At 43.4% G+C, this 26,703-nt stretch overlaps 2 protein-coding genes across 6 annotated transcripts in view; one reads left to right on the top strand and one right to left on the bottom strand.

The window, feature by feature from the left end:
- Window positions 1-336: 336 nt before the first annotated feature.
- Window positions 337-8,907, bottom strand: ERG28 (ergosterol biosynthesis 28 homolog). 2 transcript variants are annotated; one of them, XM_081174704.1, is made up of 5 exons: window positions 8,789-8,907; window positions 7,806-7,962; window positions 5,603-5,693; window positions 2,441-2,559; window positions 337-2,175 (listed from the first exon to the last, which is right to left on the bottom strand). In XM_081174704.1, exons 2-5 carry the CDS (start codon window positions 7,936-7,938, stop codon window positions 2,096-2,098), a joined length of 423 nt encoding a protein of 140 aa, XP_081030830.1. In that variant the 5' UTR covers window positions 7,939-7,962; window positions 8,789-8,907; the 3' UTR covers window positions 337-2,095. The 2 variants fall into 2 exon arrangements, with proteins under 2 accessions (XP_081030830.1, XP_081030831.1); XM_081174705.1 differs by having other exon boundaries at window positions 7,806-7,964; window positions 8,792-8,878.
- Window positions 8,908-9,179: 272 nt separating this feature from the next.
- TTLL5 (tubulin tyrosine ligase like 5) overlaps window positions 9,180-26,703 on the top strand; it is a 116,094-nt gene continuing 98,570 nt past the window's right edge. For all 4 annotated transcript variants that reach the window (XM_081172412.1, XM_081172414.1, XM_081172413.1 and 1 more), the window contains exons 1-9: window positions 9,180-9,326; window positions 10,747-10,913; window positions 16,854-16,960; window positions 17,866-17,948; window positions 18,324-18,430; window positions 18,851-18,981; window positions 20,153-20,235; window positions 23,754-23,823; window positions 24,276-24,360. In XM_081172412.1, the coding sequence (XP_081028538.1) occupies window positions 10,837-10,913; window positions 16,854-16,960; window positions 17,866-17,948; window positions 18,324-18,430; window positions 18,851-18,981; window positions 20,153-20,235; window positions 23,754-23,823; window positions 24,276-24,360 (743 nt within the window). In that variant the 5' untranslated portion in view covers window positions 9,180-9,326; window positions 10,747-10,836. The remainder of the gene's footprint in view (window positions 9,327-10,746; window positions 10,914-16,853; window positions 16,961-17,865; window positions 17,949-18,323; window positions 18,431-18,850; window positions 18,982-20,152; window positions 20,236-23,753; window positions 23,824-24,275; window positions 24,361-26,703) is intronic.

The raw sequence follows: 26,703 nt of genomic DNA, 5'->3' as shown, positions 1-26,703 counted from the left end.
TTTTAGTTAGCCCCTTTTCTGTGCAATGAAACACATACAGTGCAATGTTGCATATGCTTAGAGTTTGGTCTAGTATCAATTCAGTGTACCGTCATCTTCTAGCAGCATGTTTAGCAGTACTTTTTCCTTTGCTCCAACTTGGGCTACCTGGAATGCAACTTTCCAAGAGCTGTGCAGCCTCAAAAGATGCTGAGGGAAATGACCCCCATTCTGTATTACAATATTCCGTAAGTAAGTCAGATGCACTGCCTTGGGAGAGCTAAAATCTCGCCCTCCTTATGTTCCACCGTATGCTGAACAACCTAAGAGTAGCACATTAAATGATTAAGACCAGAATTACTATTTTCCAATTTTTATTTTCAGTTTCAGTAGCTTAGTATACTTATTTGCATTGCAAATTACTTCAGCTGGACTAAATACTGAGCAGCTGGACTAAATACTGAGCACCATTACCAACAAGATCAGAATCCCAATTTCACCTGTTAGCATGCACTTTAAAAAAAGGGAAAATCAACCCTTTAGCATTCGTTCACCACCCCGATTGAAAGGACAACTTAACTTACAAAGATCTGTTCAGCACCAAAATGAAAACGGGCCTGATCCTTTGATTAAATAGGTTAGTATCTCACCATCCTAAGATACCTAGAATGCAGGGGATATCACTCAGCCTGTGAAGGGGTCAGATGCCTCTGGGCATCTCTTTCACAAGTGTCTCTCCAAGGCATTTGCATAGCTGAGGCAGATGCTCCTGGAATTTTGGCACTCCGGGCCATTGCCTAGTTTGTCTCTAGGTTGGGCCGGCCCAGCACTAACCTATAACAAACCTATAAGAACGTAAAGAAGAGCCTGCTGGATCAGGCCAGTGGCCCATCTAGTCCAGCCTCCTGTTCTCACAGTGGCCAACCAGTCGCCCGTGTGAAACCCACAAGCAGGATTTGGGCACAACAGCACTCTCTCCACGTATATGCTGTACTCTAGTAAAGAGAGGCGTATGTGTCCTCATCTTTGTGACTTCAGCAGCAGGCATTCCAGTTAATAAGACAACATTTTAGGAGGAGGTGACCTGGCCTTTTTTTTTGTAGCAGCAGTGAGAATCCAATCTCTCTACTTGTCTCTTCAAGTCCTCTGTTCTACATGGCTCCTACTTCTGTCACCCAAAAACTATGCAATACTATTTTTTTTTTTTAAACTAGCTTGCTATGCCAAGCTTCTTTTCGAAGCCTGAGGTTTGGTCTAGCTCTTCTCATAAGGCAGTCAAGAACAGTACTATACAGATGTCGCCTGCTTACGCTTGACTTTAGTGTGCCAAATGGAGACTTGAAGGAAGTACACAGCTACCTTAGGAAGGAATGAGAGGACAGGTGAGGGGAATAGGGAGACATTATCTAGAACGACAGCCTGTTATGTTAAAGGGGAAATTGCCAAAGCAGATTCCCCAGTACCTAAAATGAAGAATATGAAAAGTCATGGTACCTCTTGCTAAGGAGTGAGACAGACAGGCAGGCAGACAAACAGACAGAAAATCTGATATCTCTCCTTTTCCCTACCAGATAAAAAGAAGCTGAAGTTCTGCACAATTTTTGCCTGTTTATTGAAAAACCATGCTTATGGACAAACACACAGCTACTATGTGCCATGATGACTTTGGTCTGGCCTCTTCCCACAATACCAGTCTCCACTGGATTTTGGGCAGCGCTACGTTTCCCCTCCCCTGCAAAGGTGATGGGGGCAAGATATCTATAGCCCTCTCTTCCCTTCCCACCACCAGAACGGAGGATGCTTTAAGAATCATAGAGTTGGAAGGGATCCCCAAGGGTCATCTAGTCCAACCCCCTGCAATGCAGGAAGGCGCCCTCCACCAGGGAAACCCACACCCAGTTTAGAACAGCTCTTCAGGGCTCCGCGTCTGCCACTGGTCGCAGGTCAAGTACTGCCTGTTCAGATCAAAATCAACTGCAAACAAAAGAAAGGATGACTGAAGTCCCAAGAACGATCTGACCACTTGCAGGGTACAGGATGAGGAGGGAAAGTCAAGGAGGCAATGTGGTAGTAGACACTGGACGATGGCTGGGAGGCTGATAGGGGATCCGTAACTTCAGTTCCGTTTCTTGAGCTGCGATGTTGCTTCTACTTCAAGATATTGCAGCCCAATCAGCATACCCAGGATGGAGAAACCTGAGACAGGTGGAAAATGAGAGGAAGCAGAGGACATTGCTACCCCTTCTATATCTTTAGGAAGTGCTAGTTGCATTTGGTTACTAAAACCCCCATTTCAGCTCTGTTCGGTTATGAAGCTTACTTGCTGGCTTTGGCCATATCACTGTCACTTAGCCTGTCCAACCAACCCATCGCAGGGAAAGTTTGTGATCTTCTCAGGGGAAAACCAGGCCACAGCTTTAACAAGCCAAGCACCAGGCACCAAAGAATGGGCTCTACTTACTTGCCACCATTAGGGGTGCCAAGACACCGATTGTTGCAGCTGCTGTGCCATAAATAAACACTTCAGAGAGGAAGTGGCCGAGGGCAAGGAAGAAGGTCAAAAGTGTGATGTTATAGAGGCTGCCAGAGAGAACAAAAAAATGAGAATTATTGCAGGCCACAGAGAGATGCCGACAAAGAAATTAAGAGTCAAGGAGTTAAAACACACACAAAGCAAACACACTCACCTTTTTGCACTATGTCAGCGACAGCCAATATGGTGATGCCTTCAAAATGCTGTTGGACTCCAACTCCCATGAGACCCCACCAGCATGGCCAGTGGTCAGGGATAATAGAAATTGGAGTCTAGGAACATCTGGAAAGCACCACACTGGCTATCTGGTAATACAGGTACATGCTAGACTGGCTTCTGCATTTCTTGGAAATGACAGAGCCTCTTTCGTTGCTCAAATGGCAATTCAGATGAGCTGGTTCAGTCCATCTTCCACCCACTAGTCACCACATGGGATATATGGCCTTCCCCAGGCTGATTAATATGATTAAGAGCATGGATGGCAAGGGGTGCACCAAGTTGTGGTAGCTGGTATCGCTTTGGTTAAAGCAAAATGGATAAAAATCAAATGGGATTTTTTTTTATTTTAAAAGTTTTATTTTAAAAATAACCAGATTTGAAGTGACCCTCGATTTACCATCAAAATGTTGAAAACCTACACATACAGCACAACCCTATATATCTACCCAGAAGTACATCCCACCAACCAACATTGCTCCCTCACCTGCATGGTAAAAAATTACTTTGGTATTATCTAAATCCCTCTTCTTATTAGGGCTAAATAGACATCACAACTGGAAAAGAACTGGGGACAGGTTTCAGACTTGCCGCGTAACTCTGGGGAAGCAAACATACCGAGTGCCCGTTCTCCTTTAAAAGTACACCTCACCTTGTCAAATGACACAGTACAAATAGCTCCCTCTCAGCATGCAGTTCCTTGCCACTCTGGGAAATGGGAGATGAAGCTGCCAACTTCGATGATAAAAAAAGAGCGCTACTGTGGCTTTTCACACATTATTCCTGTCGAGCCAACAGAGTGGAAGGAGGGTGAGCTGGCTTGCATCTCTGGAACAGGCTCCTCAGCTAAACTCTGATCAGTTATGCTTGCGCAGAGGGTAATGGGGACAGCATAGTGCTTTGAAGCCATGGAAGTATTACTAATGAATGAGGATGAAATGGCTACATTTTACTTTAAGTATGTTTGCAGCACTGGCAGTTTAAAAAAGAATTGCAATCCAAAAACTTTGCCCTGTGAAACTTAATCTGTGCTTTCAAGTCCACATCTTTCTCTGTAAATAAGTGACATTTAAATTGTGTTTGCAAATGTATTATTTCAATCATGGTGATTTTAAATAAATATATGAAATAGAAACGAAAACCCTGGTATGTTTATATACTGTATGCCATTTGCTTTCCAGTCCTAGGCCATCAAGGTTGAAACCCCAGCTTGAGCCATGATGCTTACTGGGTAACCTTGGGCCACTCACAATCTTTCAGCCTAATCTTGTTGTGAGGATAAAATGTGGAGGAGAGAAATGTGTATGCCAGCTTGAGCTCTGTGGAGGAAAGGTTGATCTAGAAATGCAATAAATAAAGCAGACTGCACAACTAAAATCAAACTGCAAATTGTGTAAATGGCCAGTTTTGTGTAACTGAGGATGCTTTAACCAGGACTGGGATGATGGAGGGCAAGGGGTGAAAGGAGGAAGAATGGTCTTCATCCTGATGATTATAAACATGTCAGTCTTACTGATTTCAGTACAATTTAACTTTCTGGTAAGTGTGCTTCACTGTCACTTTGCTTCATCTGCCAGCGGAATAGGAAGGCAAAGGAAGGGAACCCTGTCAGTGCAGATGAAAGAGTGATGAAATTGCAAGCAACAAGGGAAAGGGGTTTGTGGGGGTATATTTTTTAAAATGTCAAGATCAGGAGCAGGCAGTCTATTGCAGAGGACTGAAAGCTATTGTGGGTGAACTCAGAGCTGTGCTTCCTTATAGAGGTCCCATATGCCCAACTTGCTATTTTTATAAATTTCTCCAAGCAACTATCCAACCAGACTTCAAATGCTCCCACCTGCTTTTCTTTTATAAAAAGGTTACCAGCTTCAAATGCTCTTTGCATTTATCCATCAACTGCTCCTTTAACAGTTTGTTATTTTTATCACAGGAAGCCTTCCACTGGCAGTTCAAGACAAAGACAGTAGACTGTTGTCCCATCTTAAGCCTCCTGCAGAGGCTCTCCTGACCTCTCAGACAAGCAAACTAGGTCTCTTAGCACACACAGTGCCAAGCTAATGCTGAAGTCAAGCCAAATAGAAACATAAGCTCAGCCCATTCATGCATATGGCTTTCTTGGAAATCACTGACACAAAATATATGAATGGAATAGAAGTTCCAAAAACAACTTCCAACAGAAGATGACTGAAAGTGTACTTGCGAGCTATCCAAATATCACCAAAAGATAGGGCGAATACCTAATTAGAGTGTTTCCACTTTTTATTCCAGACCTCTAAACAAACATGTGCTATAGAATAACTACCTACATTTTGATTTTGCATCAGTATTATGCTAAACAGTCTTTCCTTCATGCCTGTGCAAATGAAGCATTTCAAGAAAATAACACTTGTTGTCTCAACTGCACAAGCTACTTGATAAAAGAGTTTAGGATAACCGGGAGGGAATCAGGCAGTGACACCATGAGGGTCTGCACCAGCCAGATTATTCCCTCCTCTCATATAACCAACACCATCAGCCACGTGAGAAGGAAAAGGAATGGCACGGGGAGGGTTTTATTTTTAATTGCCGGTATAAGATGTGTAAAATTGTAAATCGGCTCTAGAGCCTTGGCAAAAAAGGTGGTATAAGAACCAATAAATAAATAAACCATTGCCCTCCAGATAAGTGTTGGACTACAACTCCCATCTTCCCTGACCAATGGCCATGCTGGCTGGGTCTGATGGGAGGTGGAGTCCAACGACACTTGGAGGGCCACAGGTTACCAACCCCAGCTATAGGGGAATAGAAAAGTGTTACTGTGGCACCCAAGTGTGTACATGATTGGGAGGTGGGTAAGACAACGCCCCCCCCCCCTTTAGCATTTATTTTACATACGTCTTGTTGCGGATATCAATGGCACAGTAGCAGCGAATTACAGAGGAGAGTAAGGTCCAAATGCCAAAGGTCCGAGCCTGGAGGCCATTTACTGTGTAGAGATAACAAATATAGAATTACTAGGGTCTGTCGCCCAGCTTGCTCCGCTCACTAACCCCACTGACCCCTTTGTCCACCCCTCCTCCCTTTACACATGACCAACCTCTCTTTATGCTCGCTGACCCCTCACAGCCCCCTCCACAGTTCAGCCCAAGCCCCTCTGCCCATTGCTCCTGCCAGCCCATGCCATCTTTTAAAGGAGGGGTCAAGGGCTTCGCAGAGCAGTTTGGCAAACTCCAATGTGATGGCAGGCAGGTGGCCAAGGAAACCTGTTTAACAATGAAGCAGGCACTTCACCAAGCAGTTTAACAAACCACTCTGAAGCACCTGCCCTTCTCCATTAAGCCTTATTGCAGCCATGGTTACTGGTGGGAGGGGGACGACCATTTGGGAAGTGCTTTCCAAAATCGCTCTGTGAAGCACATCCTCCCGTTTAAACAGCTGGCCTAGGCTGCCTGCCACCAAGTCGTCCACCTGCCTGCCATCATGGTGGAGTTGACAAAGGCAGCCACATGAACTGCAGCATAACAACCATACATTTTATGTATATATGGGCGGGGGGCAACTATCTTTTCTGATACTCTCCCAGTCTAGGCAAAGGTAAGCAGTAGGTATGGATAGGGCTCAAGACTAATGGAGTTGGAAAGCGTCGTAGGGGTCAAGGTCTTTCCAAATGATGGAGTAATGCTACTATCAATACACAAGGGAGCAGGGAAAATGCTACTAGCAGTTAATTAAAACTACTCGTTTACTTGAAGTTTGGTTTACTGGTACTTCAGCTGAAGACAGCAGATCCCTGTCTCTGTACACATAAGAGTATATGGTTGTGTTTGGGGTGGAAGGACTAGTCTTAAAAAATGTAGATGAGCTATTCAGCTTTGGACAGGAACGCATGTATAGCTTTGAAGGGGACAATATTCTAGAAAAGGTGGCAGTGAATTCAAAATGGTGTGGAAGAGCTTCATAATGTGCCAGGCAGTGCTTCAATAGGTGCCTATGCCTATATCATAAGGTCTATTCTGCATAAAAAGACATCCATAATATTTGCACTTGCTGGGCCAAGAGATACCTTTTACTAACAATTCTGGTTAGTGGCTTGAATGCTGTTCAACAGTGATTGTCTGCAATGGGAACTTTTGCTGGGATGATGTCATCTGGGTGGTTGAGTGCCAGCAGCACAGTCTTTTCAGATGGACCATAATGACTGGAAATGCCCAAAGCTCATAACATGGCAGGATTTGCTAGACTCTTCTTGTACCGTGAGTATAATTGTATTACATAAGTGTCTGAGATTGTATTTCTTAGATGGGGAAATATAGTGGATTGGCTGGTTGTAGAATCAAAGGACATGTGGAACTGTGCGTTCACTTTGAAGCAAATAAGCCCATAAGGACCCATGGAAAATGCTCGTTTTAGTACTGCAGTAAATGCTTGAGACCACTCCAATGTGGATATGGAACTGCACTATCTTCTGTGATAATGCATTATGAGGTGGCAGAATATCACTACAGGTGAAAGGGAGATTAATGGAAAGGGCTTTAACTCAATGGCAGAGGACATGCATAGTATGCAAAAGATCTCAGGTTCAAAGTCTGGCATCTCCAAATAGGGGTGGAAAATTCCTACGTCTGCAACCCAGAAGAACCACTGCCAGCAAGAGTAAAGAGTAAATAAGTGAACCAATGGATCAATTTGGTATAAAGCTGCACCTTATGTTCCTAAGGGCTGTCTGACACATTTGCAACTATGTGGTCTTATATTTATTTCACCACATACACATGCTCCAGAAAGCTATAATGGGCCCCTGCTCTCCATTTCATGTACAAATAGTGAAACAAACACAAGCCTCTTTTTTTACACATCATTGAGGTTTTGGTATACCAAAGGTACGCAGAGCATTTCACCTAAATTTGTAACACATTTAGCGGCCTTCAAGCTGTCACTGTTCAAGCAAAAATAGCACTAGCCACCTCTAGAAGTTTAAGTAAGCAGAAGGTGGGTTATTTTGAATTCTGAACAAAAATTTTCAGAGCTCAGGCAAGAAAACCCAGGATTAAGGTTCCAGCATTTCTTGACTACAAAAATGACAACCTGTGCATCTTACCGAGGCTTGGTTTGCCAGTGTATAGTTTCTCGGAGAGGAAACTGTGATCTCTGAAGCTTTGCACTGTGTTCCCCATGGCAATAATGGACACCATAACTAGCCAGCTACGGAGTACATTCAGGAAACGGCTCATCTTGAAGTGTCAAAACACAATCTGCTAATGGGAACAAAGACAGAACCCAGAATTCACAATGCTTCCATGCATCATAATTCAGTCACCCTCCTTTAACTATGTCTGTAACCTTTCTTCCTAAAGTAGCGTAAAGGGGCTTCATAAGAATCACAGCAAGGGCCATAAGCTTATTTTATCATTCCCCTCCATCCAATTTGCCCTATACGATAGCATTCCATAATAATTACAAAGATGGAAATCTCACCCGCATCGTCCACAAAGCCACTGGCCTTTCTTCCAGATAGGACTGGTAGCTAGCTGTCTTTACTTTGATCCTCTGCATGCTGCCTTGAGGTTAAACCACAATGGACACGGCGGGGCTTATTTCACAGTAAATACTTTTAGAATTGGCTATTGGAGAGAGGATCAGTCTTGAGAAATCATTTTATGTTCAAAATCCTAATTTAATCTATAGCAGAGATAGCTGGCTGCCCAAGGGGAAAAAAGGGAGCACGAGGCACAGTTGGTTTTCCTTTTAAGATGCTTAGCTCTGTGCCTATATAGCTATATCCAGTTTAGACGATTGCATTTAGGAATGATGATTTTAAAGGCTAACTCGCTTCTTTGCAGCCTTGTAGTTGGCCCTAGCATTAACCATTCTCGCCCCTCTCCCACGGAAGGGACCAACGTTTGTACTTACAACGTTTGTCATATTTAGGAATGCCCTCAGCTGGCCCAATTCAGTTCCCACGCTGCAATGCCACCTGCTCGCTTGCCTCCAAACCTACCCGCATCCACATCGCGCCTCTTCGTTATCCTCCACCCCCAAAATGCAACCCCACTCATCAATGGACACCCTACATCGCCTTACCTGGTCCTCAGCCGCAGCAGCTCTCCACCCTCCCTCAAGCCAGAGCAGCAGCAGCAAGCACCAGTCCCGCCTCCCCGCACTCTGCGCAACGATTAGCGCACTGTTGGAGCTTGCCTTCCCCTGATTGGCCGCTAAGCCCATAGCTAGACCTCTTCTCCGCGCCACATGGAAGGGTAAGCGACTGCGCCAATCACACACGTGGAACCCTTCTGAGGCGCTGTGACGTTTTCATCAAAGGCGGGGTTAGAAGAACCGACGGCGCTACGGCCTCCTCGGTTCATTTTCTTTCTTTCTTTTTTTTAACAGAGGGAATCTTGCAAGACGCCATCTTAGCAGAGGCAGAGGTTCGAACGAACGGGCGAGTGTTCCTTTGTGCGCACGCGCTCGAGGAAGGAACCCGAGCGGGAGCCGAGAGCCGGCGCTTGCGCAGACGCGTCTTGGGCGAGGGAGGGAACGGTTGCTTGTTGGTTGTTGTAGTAACAGGAGAAGCGCCGGCGGGAGACGCGGCTACCGGGCCCGAAGGGAGATGAAGCAGCAGGTAGGGCGCTGGGGGAGCCCGGCAGTGACGGCGTTGGCAGCTGCAGAGCTTGCTTAGGCAGGCGGGTTGTGCTTGGACGGCGGCAGCTTCTTCTCCCCCGCTCGACAGGAAGGACCGGGCGGGGGGGACAGGACCTGCCTTGGAACCGAGGGCGAGGGGCGCCTCTCGCCACAACAGCCCCCTTTTGCCTAAATAGAGGGCCAGGCCAGGGCGGCCCGCCTGGCTGGCTGAGCGGCAAAGTTCGCGGAGTTCACATCGGTGATTCCTGAGGGCCACGTGCAGGACCGACTTCCCCCTCACACTTTCACTCCCCTACAGACCCCGTTTGAGGGGCAAATGCGTCCTGTGGGAACGGTGTGCGCTTCAAGTTGGGGCTGAGAGACGTCGCTACCCACTTGCAGTGTCTCCCCCCTCCTCCCCTCGGTGTCCCTGCACCTCAGTCCCTAGGGCTGCCTGATTAAAATTAAACTTCTTGTTTTGAGCAAACTCCGCAGTTTTGGGTTGCGGAGCGACGTTATCCCACTGTCGTGTGTATGGGGAGGGATTTGAGTTTCATTTTGAGGAAGGACCTGTAGGAAAGCTTGCCTCGGGCTGCCGGGGAAAGAGCCCCAAAAGTCACAGTAGGAGAGTGTGAACCGAATAAAAAGTTGATAAGGAAACGGTGCTGAGCTGAATCTGAGTTGAATTTCTGACAACCGGCAAGTTTTCAGCACAGGCGCCTCTCTCAGCTCTCCCCTTCCAGTCTATGGTATATTGTATAATCTTTCAAGACGGTAGATTAGAGCCGGTGAATTAGTGGGCGATATATGTCAACGTGTCTGGGATAAGGATATATGCAACTGTCAGGTTGTGACTGGAGTGGATATTTTAAGTGTGGATTCCCATAGCGGTACAAGTAGTGTAACTCAACTCACCTGGAGGAGGAAGACAATCATAGTACAGCCTTCTGCCAGTTATTTATTCATTTAATTTTATCAGGTATATTTATAAACCTCTGAGCATCAAGATAATGCCATGCACTATACAGAAATACAAATAAAATAAGTAAGAATAGATAAGCGTTCTCAAAATGCAGGAGGCACTGTTGCCATTTCTGCATGAAGCCCCTGTGAAAATATGGCTTAGATCAGTATTAAAGGTGGTCTGTTAGAGAGTATTAATTATTCATATTGGTATCCTCCCCTTTCTCTAATAAGCTCAGGGTGGTTATCATATTTTATCCACTCAGCAATATTGTGAAATAGTAACTTCGCTCATAAGCATTGCGGTTGAGGGGGATTATTACTTATGTTCTCGCTACCCAGATTCAGCACTCTTGTCATGACACCACCCTGACTTTTTTTGTAAGGGAGGATATAATGTCAGGGCACTCCATATCTGCAGTTTACTCAAAGCAGTCATTTTATTGTTGTTGTTGTAGAAAACAGCACTGGTGGATAGGTTTACTGATTCTACGGGGGAGAGTTTGAGAGGCCACCGTTTCTGGGCTGTATGAAAACGTCCACAGGAAATGCCCGTTGGAATGGCTCGGGACTTGGAAGAAACAGATTCGTCCTCAGAGGAAGAGGAAGTGGTGGAAGGACCAGAGTGAGTTAACATGGTACCTGTATATGACATTGAAACTGTACATCTTGCATCTCATCATCCATACTTGGAAGATTATTTCTCATTGTTAAAAGGGTGGGGGTTGTTGGTTGGTTGCAATTCATGAAAGATCAGTTTTCAACTTGCACCTGAGTATTCTTTTAGAGCCTGAAAAGCTGTGTTCTCCTGTAATTCTGGAGTCAGGAAGATGGAATAGTCATACATGAACATACAAAGCTGCGTTATACCAGATCAGACTGTTTGTCCATGTAGTCCAGTGTTCTCTACTCTGACTGACTGTGACTCTCCAAGGTCTTTCTTGCTCTCTGATCCTTTAACTGCATATAATAATAATAATAATAATAATAATAATTTTATTTATACCCCGCCCTCCCCATCCAAAACCGGGCTCAGAGCCGCTAACATCAAATGTATAACACATTAACATAAAATCAGGCAATCAATTAAAATACATCCTAAAATCAGATCAAGATCAGAATAAAATCCAGTCAGATGGCAACCCGCAGATAAGGGTTGGGGACCTTAAATGCTCACCAGGCCCAACTGTTTGTGCTGAACTTATATGAGCCTGTGAGAAAAATTGGGAGGCCACTTTCATGCACGTTCTTATGAAAGGGGAGAGGGAGTCAGACCCCAACCAAAGACCTGGCGGAACAGCTCCGTCTTGCAGGCCCTGCGGAAAGATGTCAAATCCCTCAGGGCCCTGGTCTCTTGTGACAGAGTGTTCCACCAGGCCAGGGCCAGTCTAATCTCCTTGAGGCTCGGGACTTCCAAGATGTTAGTATTTGCAGACCGCAAGGTCCTCCGTGGAGCATACCAGGAGAGGCGGTCCCGTAGATATGAGGGTCCTAGGCCATATAAGGCTTTAAAGGTTAAAACCAGCACCTTAAACCTGATCCTGTACTCTGCCGGGAGCCAGTGAAGCTGGTATAGCACTGGATGAATGTGATTCTGTATCAAGGACCCCATAAGGAGTCTCGTTGCGGCATTCTGCACCCACTGGAGTTTCTGGGTCAGCTTCAAGGGCGGCCTCACATAGAGTGAATTACAATAATCAAGCCTGGAGGTGACTGTTGCATGGATCACAGTGGCAAGATCAGGGCGAGAGAGGTAAGGGACCAAATGCTTAGCATGGCGGAGATGGAAAAATGCCGCCTTTGTTGTAGCTATAACCTGCACCTCCATAGAAAGGGCGTTGTCAAAGATTACACCCAGACTCTTGACAGAAGGCGCTGGCACTAATTGCGCCCCTGCAAGAGATGGGAGTTGGCCCACCAGCCCCATGTCATCCCGACCCAGCCAAAGGGTCTTCGAAGGATTTAACTTCAACCGGCTCCCACGCAGCCATCCAGCCACAGCTTCCAAGCACTTGATCAGTGTGTCTGGGGCCAAGTCAGGATGGCCGTCCATCAACAGATAAAGTTGGGTGTCATCAGCATACTGGTGGCAACCCAAACCAAAACTCCAGACAAGCTGGGTGAGGGGGCATATAAAGATATTAAAAAGCATGGGGGGAGATGATTGTGCCCTGCGACACGTCACATACCAAGGAGTGCCGTGACGACAACTCCTTCCCTAGAGCTACCCTCTGTCCCTGAACTGAAAGGAAAGAGCGCAGCCATTGTAGGACTGTGCCCTAAATCCCCACGTCGAAAAGGCGGTGGCTCGTAATCGACCATGTCAAAGGCTGCTGACAGATCTACAAGAATCAGCGGCCCTGACCCGCCTTGATCCAGCTGCCTACAGCGGTCATCTGTTAGGGTGGTCAGAACCATCTCGGTCCCATGACCAGGGCGAAAGCCGGACTGAAATGGATGGATTTTCTACATGCAAAGCACTTGCACTATCACTGGGTTATGGGTAGGATATAAATATTATTATTATTATTATTGTTACCATGAGGCAGAGTGAGACAGCTGCCTCAGGTGGCAGATTGGAGAGAGCTCTGTGTGTGTGCTATGCAAACCTTTCCCTCATCCACTAAACTAGGCTCCTTCCCTTAGGGTGCTGTGAAGGATGTTGAAATAAGATTAAATAGTTTGCTGAGCTATTGTATGTATAATAGACTCCTGGGAGGCAACTTTTCGCCCTTTGCAATATGCCTTTGGCTGGCTCTGGCTTCTTTCTGGATGGTTATCTTTAATTATCACCAATTTTTATGATCTTGTTGTTGATCATCTTTAACAGATACTGCCATGACTTACTAATGGGTCCTTTGGTGGTTGCCCCCAACCCCCTCTCTTTCCCCAAGTCTTTTGGAGTGCATGGAGAACTCTGAAAGGTGGAGGTTATTCTCTCACCTGTGCTGTGGTTTGGAAAAAACTTTGTTGTTTCTTATCCAAAGTACAAGGCAAGTGAGATAAAACCCTGCTTGCTAGAGAGTGGGTAGTGATTTGTGCTCATCTGTATTCATGTTTAGAGAAGGTGAGAAACATCAAGTGATTTCTTAGCTTCTCTAAATTGTTTGTACTTGAACATCCATCTAACCTGAGAGCCTGAGCAGCTCTGGATCTGTCAATGCTTGGAGGTAAATAGAAGATGATACTGAAATACAAGAGGTTTGGGAACCTTATCCTGTTTCATATGCTGTATATGTAGAGGTCTGAATCTTCTAAAATGTTAGTCCTGAGCCATAGAGAAATGGTACAATAGAGAAAAAACCTCTTGCTAACCAGTCATGCTACTAGCATCAAGTGGCAGCAGTATCTATTCCTGAGTAATATGTATGGCACTTCTATCCCAGCTTGTTGCTATAAGATCATTTGCATAGTATTAAGAATTGAAAAATGGGACGCGGGTGGCGCTATAGGTTAAACCACAGAGCCTAGGACTTGCCGATCAGAAGGTCGGCGGTTCGAATCCTCGCGACAGGGTGAGCTCCCGTTGCTCTGTCCCTGCTCCTGCCAACCTAGCAGTTTGAAAGCACATCAAAGTGCAAGTAGATAAATAGGTACCACTCTAGCGGGAAGGTAAACGGTGTTTCTGTGCGCTGCTCTGGTTCGCCAGAAGCGGCTTAGTCATGCTGGCCACATGACCCAGAAGCTGTATGCCGGCTCCCTCAGCCAATAAAGCGAGATGAGCACCACAACCCCAGAGTCGGTCACGACTGGACCTAATGGTCAGGGGTCCCTTTACGTTTACCTTAAGAATTGAAAACTGCATTATTTTCTCTTCCCTCCCGGTTACTTTTTTACTTTTGTAGTATGTTTATTGGATTGTTGGCCAGAGGGCAGGTATACTTGTTTTTAAATATCTGTAAAGTGTTTAGTAGACTGTAGGTGTTCTAGAAGTGATAAGTAATAACTTGATCTGGTTACTTGAACAACCTTACTCTCTCAGCTGTCTTTTATTTGACTACTGATATACACTGTGAACACTATTTTTTCTAAGCTTGCTATTTTAATTTATTTAAATAAGTCAGAGTTTTGCCTGCTGACTTGAAAGGGACATGGATCATACCTCAGATCGGATGGGAATGCCCATAACACTTTTCTGGTATCCTCTCTCTCTCTCTCTCTCTCTCTCTCTCTCTCTCTCTCTGTGTGTGTGTGTGTGTGTGTGTGTGTGTGTTACATCCTGCTAGGGATTCTATGTATTCTTCTTATTGAGGCCCAAATCTTCCTTCCTTCCTTCTTGCAACCAAATCTGCTTTGGCAGGCATTTGCTTTTTTGTCTGAAATACCACACTGTGCACAGAATAGCATGGGATCAGTGCCACAGTTGTAGGGATCTCCAGTCTGCATGTCCAGACATCTTTCTCAGTATACTTCAAGCAATACTGAGCTGGTTGCAGTGCATAGATGTCTGGATTATTCTGCTGTCCTCCAGCATGTTATTCCAGGAAACTGAGGGTCATGAAGAGGGTGAGTGTTAGTGTCTGAGCTGTGGTGTCCTTAGTGTAAATCCTCAGAACAGGAATTAGCCTAAAGTACCTTCCTTCAGTCTCGGCTCTGTTCCCACTTACATAAGGTGTTAGAGTAGGCATGAAAAATATTTGACTTAACATCTTTGCTTGACCCAGCTCAGTGTTCAGGGTGAACAACCTAGGGCATCAGAGGACACAAAATTGTTCTTCATACTGACATGGTGATGTGGGATTCTAATAAACAAAAGAATCCTGTGTAAAAGAACTTAAGGGAAAGGAAGTGTACAACTGTATAGTCACCTTCAGTGATTGACTCCTTGCACTTTATGCAGATAGATAGAATTGTCCTAGACTAGGGCATGTGTTCACATGAAGGCAAATGGTTATTTTTGTGAAGGGTCTGTAATAGCTTATTTGCACTTGTAGGTCATATTGAAAATATGCTTGAGAGCTCTAGCTAAGCAGCATGCTGCATATAATAATTTGCATGCTCCATCTATAGGTGGAAAATATTTAATGTTGGTGGACATATTGTATATGCTGTGCACTACTTTTTTAAATTCTGAAATAATTAAATGTGGGGAGAGTGCTGAAATATTGATGTGCTGACAGCACTACATAGACTATCAAGCATTTTGGCTTCCTTCCTTGTGTAACATATGCTTGAATGGCCTGCTATCACATTTACAGTTTACAGCAGTGATGTGAGAGCTGGAAATCTCTTAAAAACAACAGTAAACTAAAGCTGCTGTTTTTAGGACTGTTAAGGCAGCAGCTGAAAAGTACACTCACCGCTTCAAGACTGTAAATGCATTGCTTTGTATTTGTAGCAAGAAACATTATTATTCTTGGTCTGCTTGTCAGTTTATGTACCTGCATAGTATACTCTTAAACAACAGCATGTTTTTCTTAATACTTTAACAAAGGCAAAAGTGCCTACTTGCAATTGAGTCCTTGTACATCCTAATTTTCCTTCCTGTTCCTTAATGGGAGTCTTGAACTAGCATGTGTTTTTGTATCATTTTGTTTTTGGGCAGAATATAAGCCATGTAGGAGATCTCTTAATTTACTGCACCCCACCTCCCAGCTTATATGTTATTTTGGAGAGAAAAGAGGTGAAACTGGTGTGAGGGGAATATCTAAGCGTTCCTCCTTTCTCTTTCTAACATGTCTTTTAGCACAGGGTAATACTGGAAGATGGGTATATAATGACCCCTGTCTTACTAGAAACTTGTTGTGAAGTTTTTGGTGCATGCTGTATAGTTATCAGACCACCCAAATATCCAAATTTTAATTTTACGTAATAGAAATATTGATAAAACAAAAGCATTTCTGCATATGATGACTTGCTTAATTTATAAGTAAGATTAATTTCCTTCTACATTGCCACATGCTATACCCTGGCTTTTCTTCTTCCAACTCCACTTTTTCTTATTTTTCTGCGTTGCTACGCAACATTCTAGACTGAATTAAGCCTTTTGCTGTATGGTAACTGTACAAATGTCAACATCTCTGTGTTTGAGCTGAGATGTAACCTTAGTGTAGTAATGTGTTGCCATTTGACTTGCTGAGGTGTTGCCTAAGCATGGGTTGCCACGATACCTGGCCAGTTTATAACTTGAACTGCACGCAGAAAATGTAAGGGTTTGTCTTGGAATAATTCTTTGAACATTGTAGCCCAATCTAATGCTACATAAAATATCAAAATAATCTCTCTTTCCCTCATAAGCATTTTAATGCCTTGCTTTAAATGTTGGATCAGAAAAAAGGAAAAGGAAAATTGCATTCGCCTCAATTGCTAAAGTTCAATGTATTATAAGTAAGAATGGGAGATAACCAGATTTTAATGAGATGTGTATATTTTAGCTGTACGCTTCAGCAATAAATGTTTGTCATAAGAGTGTTAACTGCTGTTTTTATGTTTCTGAATCTTGAGGCTTATATTTTGCTTTTAAGTAGTTTTAATCTACATAGGGATTGCTGTATGCAGGTATTCTGACTCTCTTCATAATTAGCATTTTCCTGTATATGTTCATAAATGTGTTTTGCCATTTTAGGGAGCACCCATGCATCATGTGGACAGGTGGATTCAGAAGGATCCCAATCCTGGTATTTCATGCAGAAGCTATTCTAACCAAGGACAGTTACATCCGCTTGATTGGGGGTAAATGTGGTTTTATGCAACTCATTATCTCATCAAGAGTATATAAAATGAAATTACCTGTATTTTTCTTCTTGTCATATAAATAAATGAAATGGCTCTTGACATATTAGAGTTATGTGTTGCTTTGACTATAAATAAATAAATCAAAACAATCAAGTTACAACCTTCTAAGTTCTTAAGAGAAGAATTTAAACATGCACTGAAAATGTCTGTTGAAAACAACAGGAGTTTAAAAGTGCTGAACATTGTTTGGAAGTCTAAGAAGTTCATAGGCTCGTTCTTGTGCAGCAACAGTAAATTAACTGATTAAACAAACAGGTGGGAAAAAGAAAGAGGGAGGGAGGGAGGGCCAGGGTGAATTTTGTAATTTACCCTTATTGGTTTTGCTGCATCCCATTTAACAACAACAACAACAACAATAATAATAAGTAGTAGTAGTGTAGGAATACAGTGGTACCTCGCAAGACGAATCCCTCGCAAGACAAAAAACTCGCAAGACGAAAGGGTTTTTTGTTTTTTGAGCTGCTTCGCAAGACGATTTTCCCTATGGGCTTGCTTCGCAGGACGGAAACGTCTTGCAAGTTTGTTTCCTTTTTCTTAACACCGTTAATACAGTTGCGACTTGACTTCGAGGAGCAACTCATAGAACGCGGCGTGGTAGCCTTTTTTGAGGTTTTTAAAGACTTTGGTGATTTTTGAAGCTTTTCCAAAACTTTCCCAACACCGTGCTTTGCAAGACGAAAAAAATCGCAAGCCGACAAAACTCGCGGAATGAATTAATTTCGTCTTGCGAGGCACCACTGTAATGGAATGTGTCAAGTTCCCTAACACTGTTTCCCTTTGGCAGCCAGTGAAATATAATGTGGCTGGGGTGGTGTTACTAATTTGTGATACTTTCTTCACAGAGCGCTATCGTTTGTCTTTTAAGATTGTGAGAACAGACAGTCGCCTGGTGCGGAGCATTTTGTCAGCTCATGGATTCCGTGAGGTGTGTTCATCAGGACTTGTTAAATATGAAGAGACTGAAAGTCCAATTAAGTTTGCCTGCTCTTAGAGCCAAGAGACAGATATAGTTCAGAGCATGGAGTGTGTTAAGGTACAGCTGTTCAAACAAAAAGCATGACAAAGCGCACTCCTGCATTTGGTAGCTTGTCATATATACCGTTTCTAACATGATAACATTATAATGTACAATCCTTTTGTATAGTATGATATTTTGAAACCTACAAATTGTATACATACCCGAAGAAACAAATCTTGTGGAGGTGGATTAATACTGGCTGTGTGAATAGTTTTTATTTTGGAATCTAGTGTCTTGTTTGGTTGGTAATATACTTTCCCCCAACTTCCTTGTCATGTCTAGGTACACCCAAGCAGCAATGAGTATAACCTTATGTGGACAGGATCCCATCTGAAACCCTACATTCTACGAACCCTCACAGATATTCAAAAGGTCAACCACTTTCCCAGGTAAGGGGATATGTGATGACTGCATAGAAATGCCTCTATAAAAGGGTGCAAATAAGCAGTGTGACTTGAATATACACTATATTATACTTCAGTCTCTCTTATAGCTTATGTAGAAAATTGGGACAAATGAGATTTATAAATTCCCGTCCCCAAAGTCCTCATGCTCAGTAAAGCTTTCATAAAAACACTTAATAAAAGTAGTTTCATACCATCCTTTAGAATGCCTTCAATAGGACAGAGTCAATGATCAGTTGGTGACTGCAGACCTTTATGTTGTCTTCAGACTGACAGTAGCAAGAGAGCAAGCTAGAATTGTGCAAGTTCCTTGTGCTCCTTAAAACTTGTGAGTGTTAAGGTAATTAATTTTCAAAGATCCTCACAAAGAGGCGACATCTGAAAACTGCATGTACATCTCTTCAGGTCTTATGAATTAACTCGAAAGGACAGATTGTACAAGAACATCATTCGCATGCAGCAAACCTATGGATTCAAAACCTTCCATGTGCTCCCTCAGACCTTCATTCTCCCTGCTGAATATCAAGAGTTTTGCTGTAAGTGACTGAATCAAAGTGACCAAGTATTAAGTAAAGTCGGGAAGTGTTTTTCATTTTTCATTTTATGACTTTCCTGGTGCTCCAGGAGACAAAATGTATGTCAGCTTTTGACACTGACACTCATGATATTTCAATGACTCCCCTAGGAAAAGTCCTCTCTTAACCCTTTGAATCCTTGCAGTGGAGGTCAATCATGCATTGGGAAAACCTGGGAAATAGATATTTAAATGTGGGACATCTCTGTTCCTCCATACTAAGGCACATGACTTGGAGTCCTAAGCCTTAATTTTTTAAAAAAATCACCAGCCATTTGAGTGTAACAAGGGGGTGGTTCCCGAGCTCTGTGCTTACTTTAGTCTGGTTTGCACATTGCACATAGCCATAAGCCAAACCATGGCTTATTGTGAATGAGCAAGCATGCTGGTGCACAGAGAGAGAATTGTGTCTGCTTTGCTCCTCCCCTGCTGCTGTTGCAGTACTTTGACTTAGCGTTATGTCCAAACAGGGGTTCACAAAATTTGATCGGTAACCAAAGTTTGTACTTTGCTTACTGCTTATGGGTTGGGAGATAACAAACCACGAGCCTGCGTTTGGACATAGCTCTAAGGCAAACCATGGCTTGGGTGCTGGTAGTGCAGCAGGAGTGAAGCAGCACAAGTTTCCCTGTGCAGTGGCACACTTGATCATTTAGGCATAAGTCACAGGGGAATGGCCTGTAGCTCAGTGGTAGAGTATCCGTTTTGCATGGAGGAAGTCCCAGGTTCCACCTCTGGCATCTGTAGGTAGGGCTGGGAGAGAACCCTGTTGGAAATCCTGAAGAGCTGCTGCGGGTTAGGGTGGACAATACAGCTGTAGATGCACCAATGATCTCACTCAGAATAAGGTAGCTTTCTATGCTAAGTACAAACCAAGCAAGTGAATTTTCCAAATCCCATAATTGCTGTGTGTCGCTATCTGTGACCAAACTGAGTATAAAGTGAGGAGGAAAGATGCAGAATGAAAAGACACCTGTGGCAATTTTTAGCAGTTCATATAAAGACTGGCTAAAAGAGGCCCGTAAGTACTGCTGAAATTCCATTCAGTCATTGCTGGAAGCTGTGGCAATGTCTGGTAAACCTTTTGGTAAAGCATTTGATAGTGTTTGTGATTTTTATTCTTTCTCAACCAGGTTCCTATTCAAAGGATAGGGGACCCTGGATAGTGAAACCTGTGGCATCTTCTAGAGGACGAGGTGTCTATTTGATCAACAATGTAAGCACTTAAATATACCAAGCTTAATAAGTCGCTTGCATCTTTGAGTAGTGATAACATTTCATGATAACGTTTTGGCCTCCACATAAATGTTCAGACTGTTAGGAGCAACACACTTAGTATGGTACTGTTTTGCTGCACTTGTCCTGTTCCCTGTCACTTGTATCAGTTAAGCAAATTATTAGATAGTTAGATGTTGTTTATTTGGTTTGTCAAATGCTAACAACAGAGCTTAGACGGAGCAAGCAGAATAGGTGTTACTGTTTTGGTTGCTACTTAACATGTGAAGGATGTCTGAGTCTTGGATACCAAGGAAGTAGTGTATATAAGACCTTTGACTTGGGACATGAATGTTTTAAAACTGTGAGTGAATTTCCTGGGTGAAATTCCAGTTGTTCCCATTGTGCAAGCATTCCAGCTTGCCAGGGGGAACAATGCCCTCTCCCATTGTGTGCCTTTCTGGGGGTTCTCCTGACTCCCCAAGAGCCAATTTTTTTTTGTAGTGGGAGGTGCTGTGGGAGGTGGGGGAAAGTTCCGTTGCACAAGCACTAACTTTGTGCAGGGCTTCCCTTGACAGGGCTGATTAGGTGACTCCCGCCATATTGCCAGAGAGGTTATAGGAATATCTTTTCAGGGGTGTATCCAGTAGAAGAGGGGTAGATTCAGAAAAACTTTGTAAGTCTAGGAGCAGTTATGTTCAGGTGGTTGCTGTTCTGTGCATTCTCATCTTCTGAACTGAGATTACTCGTTTGTTGGCTAATGTTACTTCTTAACAGACACATCCCCATTCTGGCAAGTGGACATATCTTGAGGTTCATAGTGCAAAAGTTACCATACATTTAGGGCAGCCACAGAATGATTAGAAGCGGCTATCAGATGGTAATGGGGTCCTGTTGACCATACACTCATATGTTAGGCTAGTTGTCTGTATGGTGAGGCAAATTTTACCAAGCACTTGATCAGAAATCTGGAGAAGCAAGGGTGTGGTGACATTTTTGCTATAGGTAACTAGCTCACCTGAATCTATTGCATTCAGCACAGATTAGCACTTGGTAAATAGATTTCACCCATGGAGAACAGTGTAGCAAATTCACTGTTGACTGTTTTAACTACCTTGTCTATCACTAGTCGTGAAAGGAGCCATAATGGATAGGAAAGTTTATGTGTGTGTCCCCTAAAACTAATAGGCAAACTATAAAACTGACCAGTGAGTCACTGCTTTCACTCATATATATCTCTCTCTTCCCCATATTGAAGGGGCCAGTTTGTCTCATATGTTCTCAGCCTGGCTCCTTTCCCATGGAATAAGGCAGCTGCTAGCCAAGTGCATGAAGCAACTGTTTCCAGAGCTGCACAAGATTTTATTCTCCACTTCAAGGAAAGACATATGTGAACAAAGGGTCAGAACCTGGAGAAAGGCACTCTAAGCTTATTTCCCATAATATCTGGTTCTTCCAGGATTGTTAAACCCACAGATCTGTCAAATGTCCTACTCCTTCTTTAGCGAGTGCTCTCTAGAATCTCATTCTTAAATCGCCTTAATCTCCTGCAGATAATAGGGGATGCTTTTGTTTCTGTGTGTCACTCTAGATAAATACAAAGTTTTCCAGTTGGCTGCAGTTAACTTGTTCATGCCCAAACTTATTTGAATAGTGGTTGCTACATAGGAAAGCCACTTTAGACTTGATTATCTTTATTGCTGTTAGAAACTATATCCGTGTTCTGTGCTTTCAGGATGTTGCAGCCCTCAGACTTATCCACATGCAGTCTATTCCTGTCAAAATATGAGCCCTTGATCATGACTTTATCACATTAGCTTTTACTATATTGAACTATCACAAGTATCATAGTTGTCGCACACAGTTCTTTTCTGTGCTCACAGTTCAAAGCCTTGGACAGAATGGCCTAGTTTGGCATTTGGACTGTGGTGCAGAAAGCATTATGTAAGGAAGTTGTTTTCTCTGCTGATGTTGTGCAGCCTGAATCCTATGCATGCTTACTTAGAAATTTGTCCCACTGTGTTTAGTGGAGGCTGCTCCTAGGTAAGTCTGCATAGGATTGCAGCTTTAGTTCCTGTTACAGAGGCCTCATTCATAGCAATGTGGTCAACAATTCCAGTTTTTGCTGGAAGGAAAGAATAATATTAAAAACTTGAAAGGGAGAAACACCACCACTTAATTCTGATCCAGTTTTGATATGAGAGGGAGCCCTTTGATTGTGTAGAATCATAGAATTGTAGAGTTGGGAGGGACCCCGAGGGTCATCTAGTTCAACCCCTCAATGCAGGAATCTCAACTACATCATACAGCCTCTGCTTATAAACCTCCAAGGAAAAAAGAGTCCACCACCTCTAATGGGAGTCTGTTCCACTGCCGAACAGCTGTTACCATCAGAAAGTTCTTCCTGATGTTTAGTTGGGATCTCCTTTCTTATCACTTAAATCCATTGGTTCAGGTCCTAGACTCCAAAGCAGGAGAAAACAGGCTTGTTAATAAGCTACCTTCTATTTTGCTCTCTGATGCATTTGTATTATATGAAGATGGATAATCTCTGAAAATGTTGAACTTAGTGTTTGATATTTGCATATCTTTATATACAATAACAAGGATGCATTCATATAAAGACAGTTTTGCAGCACTTACTGGTAATTCTTGCTATTCTGCTCTAAGCTGCAAGTGGAATAGCAACTCTGTTTCAAGATTTTTGGAATCAAAATAACTTTCTGCAACCATGTGGGCAATCTCATTTCTCCATCTCCAAATGTTTTAGGGCAGGCATAGGCAAACTTGGCCCTCCAGATGTTTTGGGACTACAGTGGTACCTCTGGTTACGAACTTAATTCGTTCCGGAAGGTCCATTCTTAACCTGAAACCGTTCTTAACCTGAGGTACCACTTTAGCTAATGGGGCCTGCTGCGCCGCCAACACACGATTTCTGTTCTCATCCTGGGGCAAAGTTCTTAATCTGAGGTACTACTTCCAGGTTAGCGGAGTCTGTAACCCGAAGTGTTTGTAACCCGAGGTGTTTGTAACACGAGGTACCACTGTACAACTCCCATCATCCCTGACCACTGGTCGTGTTAGCTAGAGATGATGAGAGTTGTAGTTCCAAAACATCTGGAGGGCTGAGTTTGCCTATTTCTGTTTTAGGGGGACAAATTTCATTCAGATGGTGGTGTGTGTGTATTTAAGAGGATAAATTCTCCCTTTTCACTTGTTGCACTGCCAATCATATTTTTATCTACTCGCCCCACGTGCCTCCTGAATCTGTTCAGGGTTTTTACGCAACCCCCTGGAGGTGAATTTGGGAAAGGGCCTGAGGGATGTAAAGTTCTATTGAGCAAATTCTTGCATAAGTGGGATAGCTTCATTGGATACGACCCAATAGCTTTTGCCACAGTGTTTGGTTAACCTAGTAATCAGGCAAACATTCCCTGGCATGCAGCAATTGGGGGACAGTCTGCTAGCATTCAGATGTCCTGTTCTTCACTCCAATGTGCTATCTGTTTCTTCCTGTAGCCAAGTCAGATTTCCCTTGAAGAGAACATCTTGGTCTCCCGCTACATCAACAACCCTTTACTCATAGATGGTGAGTTTGTGTCTGAGTTAACTTTTCCTTCAGGAGATGTATGTGGAGGCTTCAGAATTTTATTTATTGATGTATTATATTTATATCCTACATTGCTTCCAGGAAGCTCAAGGCAGCATATGTGGTTCTAGCCCTCTGCCACTTTCTTTCAATAACCCTATGAAGCACATTAGGCTGAGAGATAGCAGTCGGCCCAGTCCCCCGATGAGCTACAGAACTGAGTGGTGATTTGAACCTGGCTATTGAATAATAGGAAAACAATTCGGTTTGATTCTGTTGTGAAGCATTCACCCCTTTAAAACTACAGTTGTGTCATCCAAACTCACAAAGCATCACTATTCAGGAATACTCACTGGAAATATCTGATCCCCTGACCCTGTTGTTCTCAACTCTTAGTTAGGTTCAATTTTTGAACAATTTGTGGCCACTGAACAGTGTTGTTCCTTTTTCAGATTTCAAATTTGATGTGCGGCTATATGTTCTGGTGACATCCTATGACCCCCTTGTCATCTACCTCTATGAGGAAGGTCTGGCCAGGTAGGTGTCGGTTCTGTGTCCCATGCTGTAGAAGGCAAATATTTTGCTCCACAAAGTTGATCAGTCAGGTGTCTTAATTTCATTTTGTGACTGTCTCTTAAGATATTGAAGAGGTCTCTTGGTAATCCTACTCAGCTTTTGGAAGTTGGGAATGATGAATCAATGCTTATAAAGTATCTAGATAAAAATTATTTTCTCTCATTATGAGTGCATTTCCATTCGTTTCCTGTCCTATTCTTCTCAAGCCCCAAGTGTTAGGGGCAGTCTCTAGTGGAGAATCTGCTGAGCTTAGCTACTGGCTGAAATTCAAGCAGCCTCAGCAATGACAGGGAATTATGGAACATACCGTATTTTTTCATGTATAATTTGGGGATTCCAAATTAAGAAAACACCCCTTAGCACTACCCATGTATAAGACAAGCCCCAACGTTAAACCTAATTTTCTGGTAAAAAAACCCCCTAGTCTTATACTGTACATGGAAAAATACGGTATGAATTAGTGAATGAAATGCCATTTCCTGACTGTGGCCTTGAGGTGGCAGTAGTGGACTTTAAGGCTTTCATTGCCTTCCAAAGTTTTTGTCTTTCCTGAATTTGTGAGTATAGGCACAAGGGAAAGCTTTCATGACTTTGGCGCCATCAGGTTACAACTCTTTTGTCCACATATTTCCGTCTCTGGCCAAAATGCCAAGAAACCTATACTAAAGAAACATAGGAAGGTGTTTTACACCAGGTCAGGAATGTGTCCGACTCATTATTTTAATTGAGGACTTGGTTTGAAAAGTTTAAGCATTCCACAGCCTTTCTTCAGTAGCTATATTAAGAACTAGAGGCAGTATGCAATGACTTGTAGGAAGTGGCGCAACAATACTGCATGTGAGATAATATGGGATAAAAGCAGAATGTTGCTCCCCTTGTTTAGGAAGAAGTTGGAATTTAGGAAGAAGTTGTGGTGTCCTTAGTACGTAGTGTTATGGGACAGTGGTCCTCTCTTGTTTGATATGGGCAAATGGGTTGCACACTGTGTCATATATTTTGACTTGTTCCAGAGCAACTTTCCATTCTAGCTCTGGGCCTCCTTTGCATGTAACAATCTGATACTTTAAAGTGGAAGGTATATTTGTGATTAACCTCTTTTGTCCCTACTCCTCCTAATGAACTTGGCATTTGTCTCTTATCGCCTCACCTGAAGTAGATTTATTTATTGAATTTTCCAGAAATTATTGTCTCCTAAAGTGGCTCACATCAGTAAGAATAAGAGAGAGGCCCTGATATTAGGCATACTAACTTAAAAACAAACAAACCCACAAAAGTGAAAGGAGTGGAGGGAAAAGGTAGAGGAGGGAGATCAGTTCTTCAAGGCCAGAACAAAGTGGTGAACTATATAAGCAGGCATTTGTTTTTATTCATGCTGGTCTTCCCTTTTGCTGGTGTTCTTGCTTGAATAGCAAATGGTGGCTCTTGTTTCTTTGGCTGATAGCTGGGGCCAGAGTGTTCTTTCCTCTTGCTTCTACAGTTCCAGGGCAACAGGCAGCTGGAGCTGCGTGTTCTTTCAGGCTGTAAAGGGGGAAGCGAACTCCCTGCAGCTGCTTCGTCTCTGGCTGATGGATGAGGCCAAGTTGGTTTCCCTCTTGCCTTGATGTTATTCCTGGGAGGCAAGGGCTGTGGCTTCCCAGTGGCCCTTGGCCCTCTGGTCAATGGCAGAAGTCACGGTATGTTTCCCTTCTGCTCTCCAATCTCAGAGCAGTTCACTTATCAAGTGAACATACTTAATTGTGAACTGATTTTTTTTTTTGGGGGGGGGGAGGAATCAACTTTACACTTGAATATCACAGCACAACAGGCAGCTTCTGTGGTGCATCTTAAAACAACCCATTATACACAATCAAAACAAAGTGCAAAGGCTTAGATGCATGCTGGTAATTTTTTGTGTAACGTACCTTTGCAAAGTGAATGTTGTTGCCACCTCCTTTTGTGGGCTTTTGTGTTCTTTAGTAGCCTGTGCTCTTCATGTTTGCTGGTTTCGGATTGTGCGCAAACTTCTGACAGCAGTGAAGTGCCAGTAGGGGGCACTCAGGCACAGGTTTTGCAAGTTTCTTCCTCAACTTAGTTTTTCTTTGTTTGGAGTCAAAGGGAAAAAGTCAGTTATTTTAAAATATCAAGTTTTAAAAAGCTATATTTTGGGGCCTAAACTCTTCCAGGCAGACATTTGTAGTTGGACCAGTGCTGATCTGCGGAGAAAACGCAGAGTCGTTTTGTGGAAATACAATGGGTTGAGCAGAAAACCAAATGTGCTTCAGAGGGGCCCCAGCAGGAGAAGGGGTGGGAAAAGGACGTGGCTGT

The sequence above is a fragment of the Podarcis bocagei genome (genome assembly GCF_964188305.1).
Source record: "Podarcis bocagei genome assembly, chromosome: 1".
Lineage (NCBI taxonomy): Eukaryota > Metazoa > Chordata > Lepidosauria > Squamata > Lacertidae > Podarcis > Podarcis bocagei.
Note: the sequence above shows the minus strand (reverse complement) of the source record. Positions and strands in the feature narration are given on the sequence as shown.

Bases quoted from the DNA above. Each gene is read 5' to 3' on its own strand.
- ERG28 (XM_081174704.1), bottom strand. From the start codon at position 7,938: ATGAGCCGTTTCCTGAATGTACTCCGTAGCTGGCTAGTTATGGTGTCC. The intron at 2,560-5,602 runs GTATGTAAAATA...TCTCTCTGGCAG, and splicing joins ATTGATATCCGCAACAAGAC to CCTCTATAACATCACACTTT. The intron at 2,176-2,440 runs GTAAGTAGAGCC...CACCTGTCTCAG, and splicing joins GGCACCCCTAATGGTGGCAA to GTTTCTCCATCCTGGGTATG.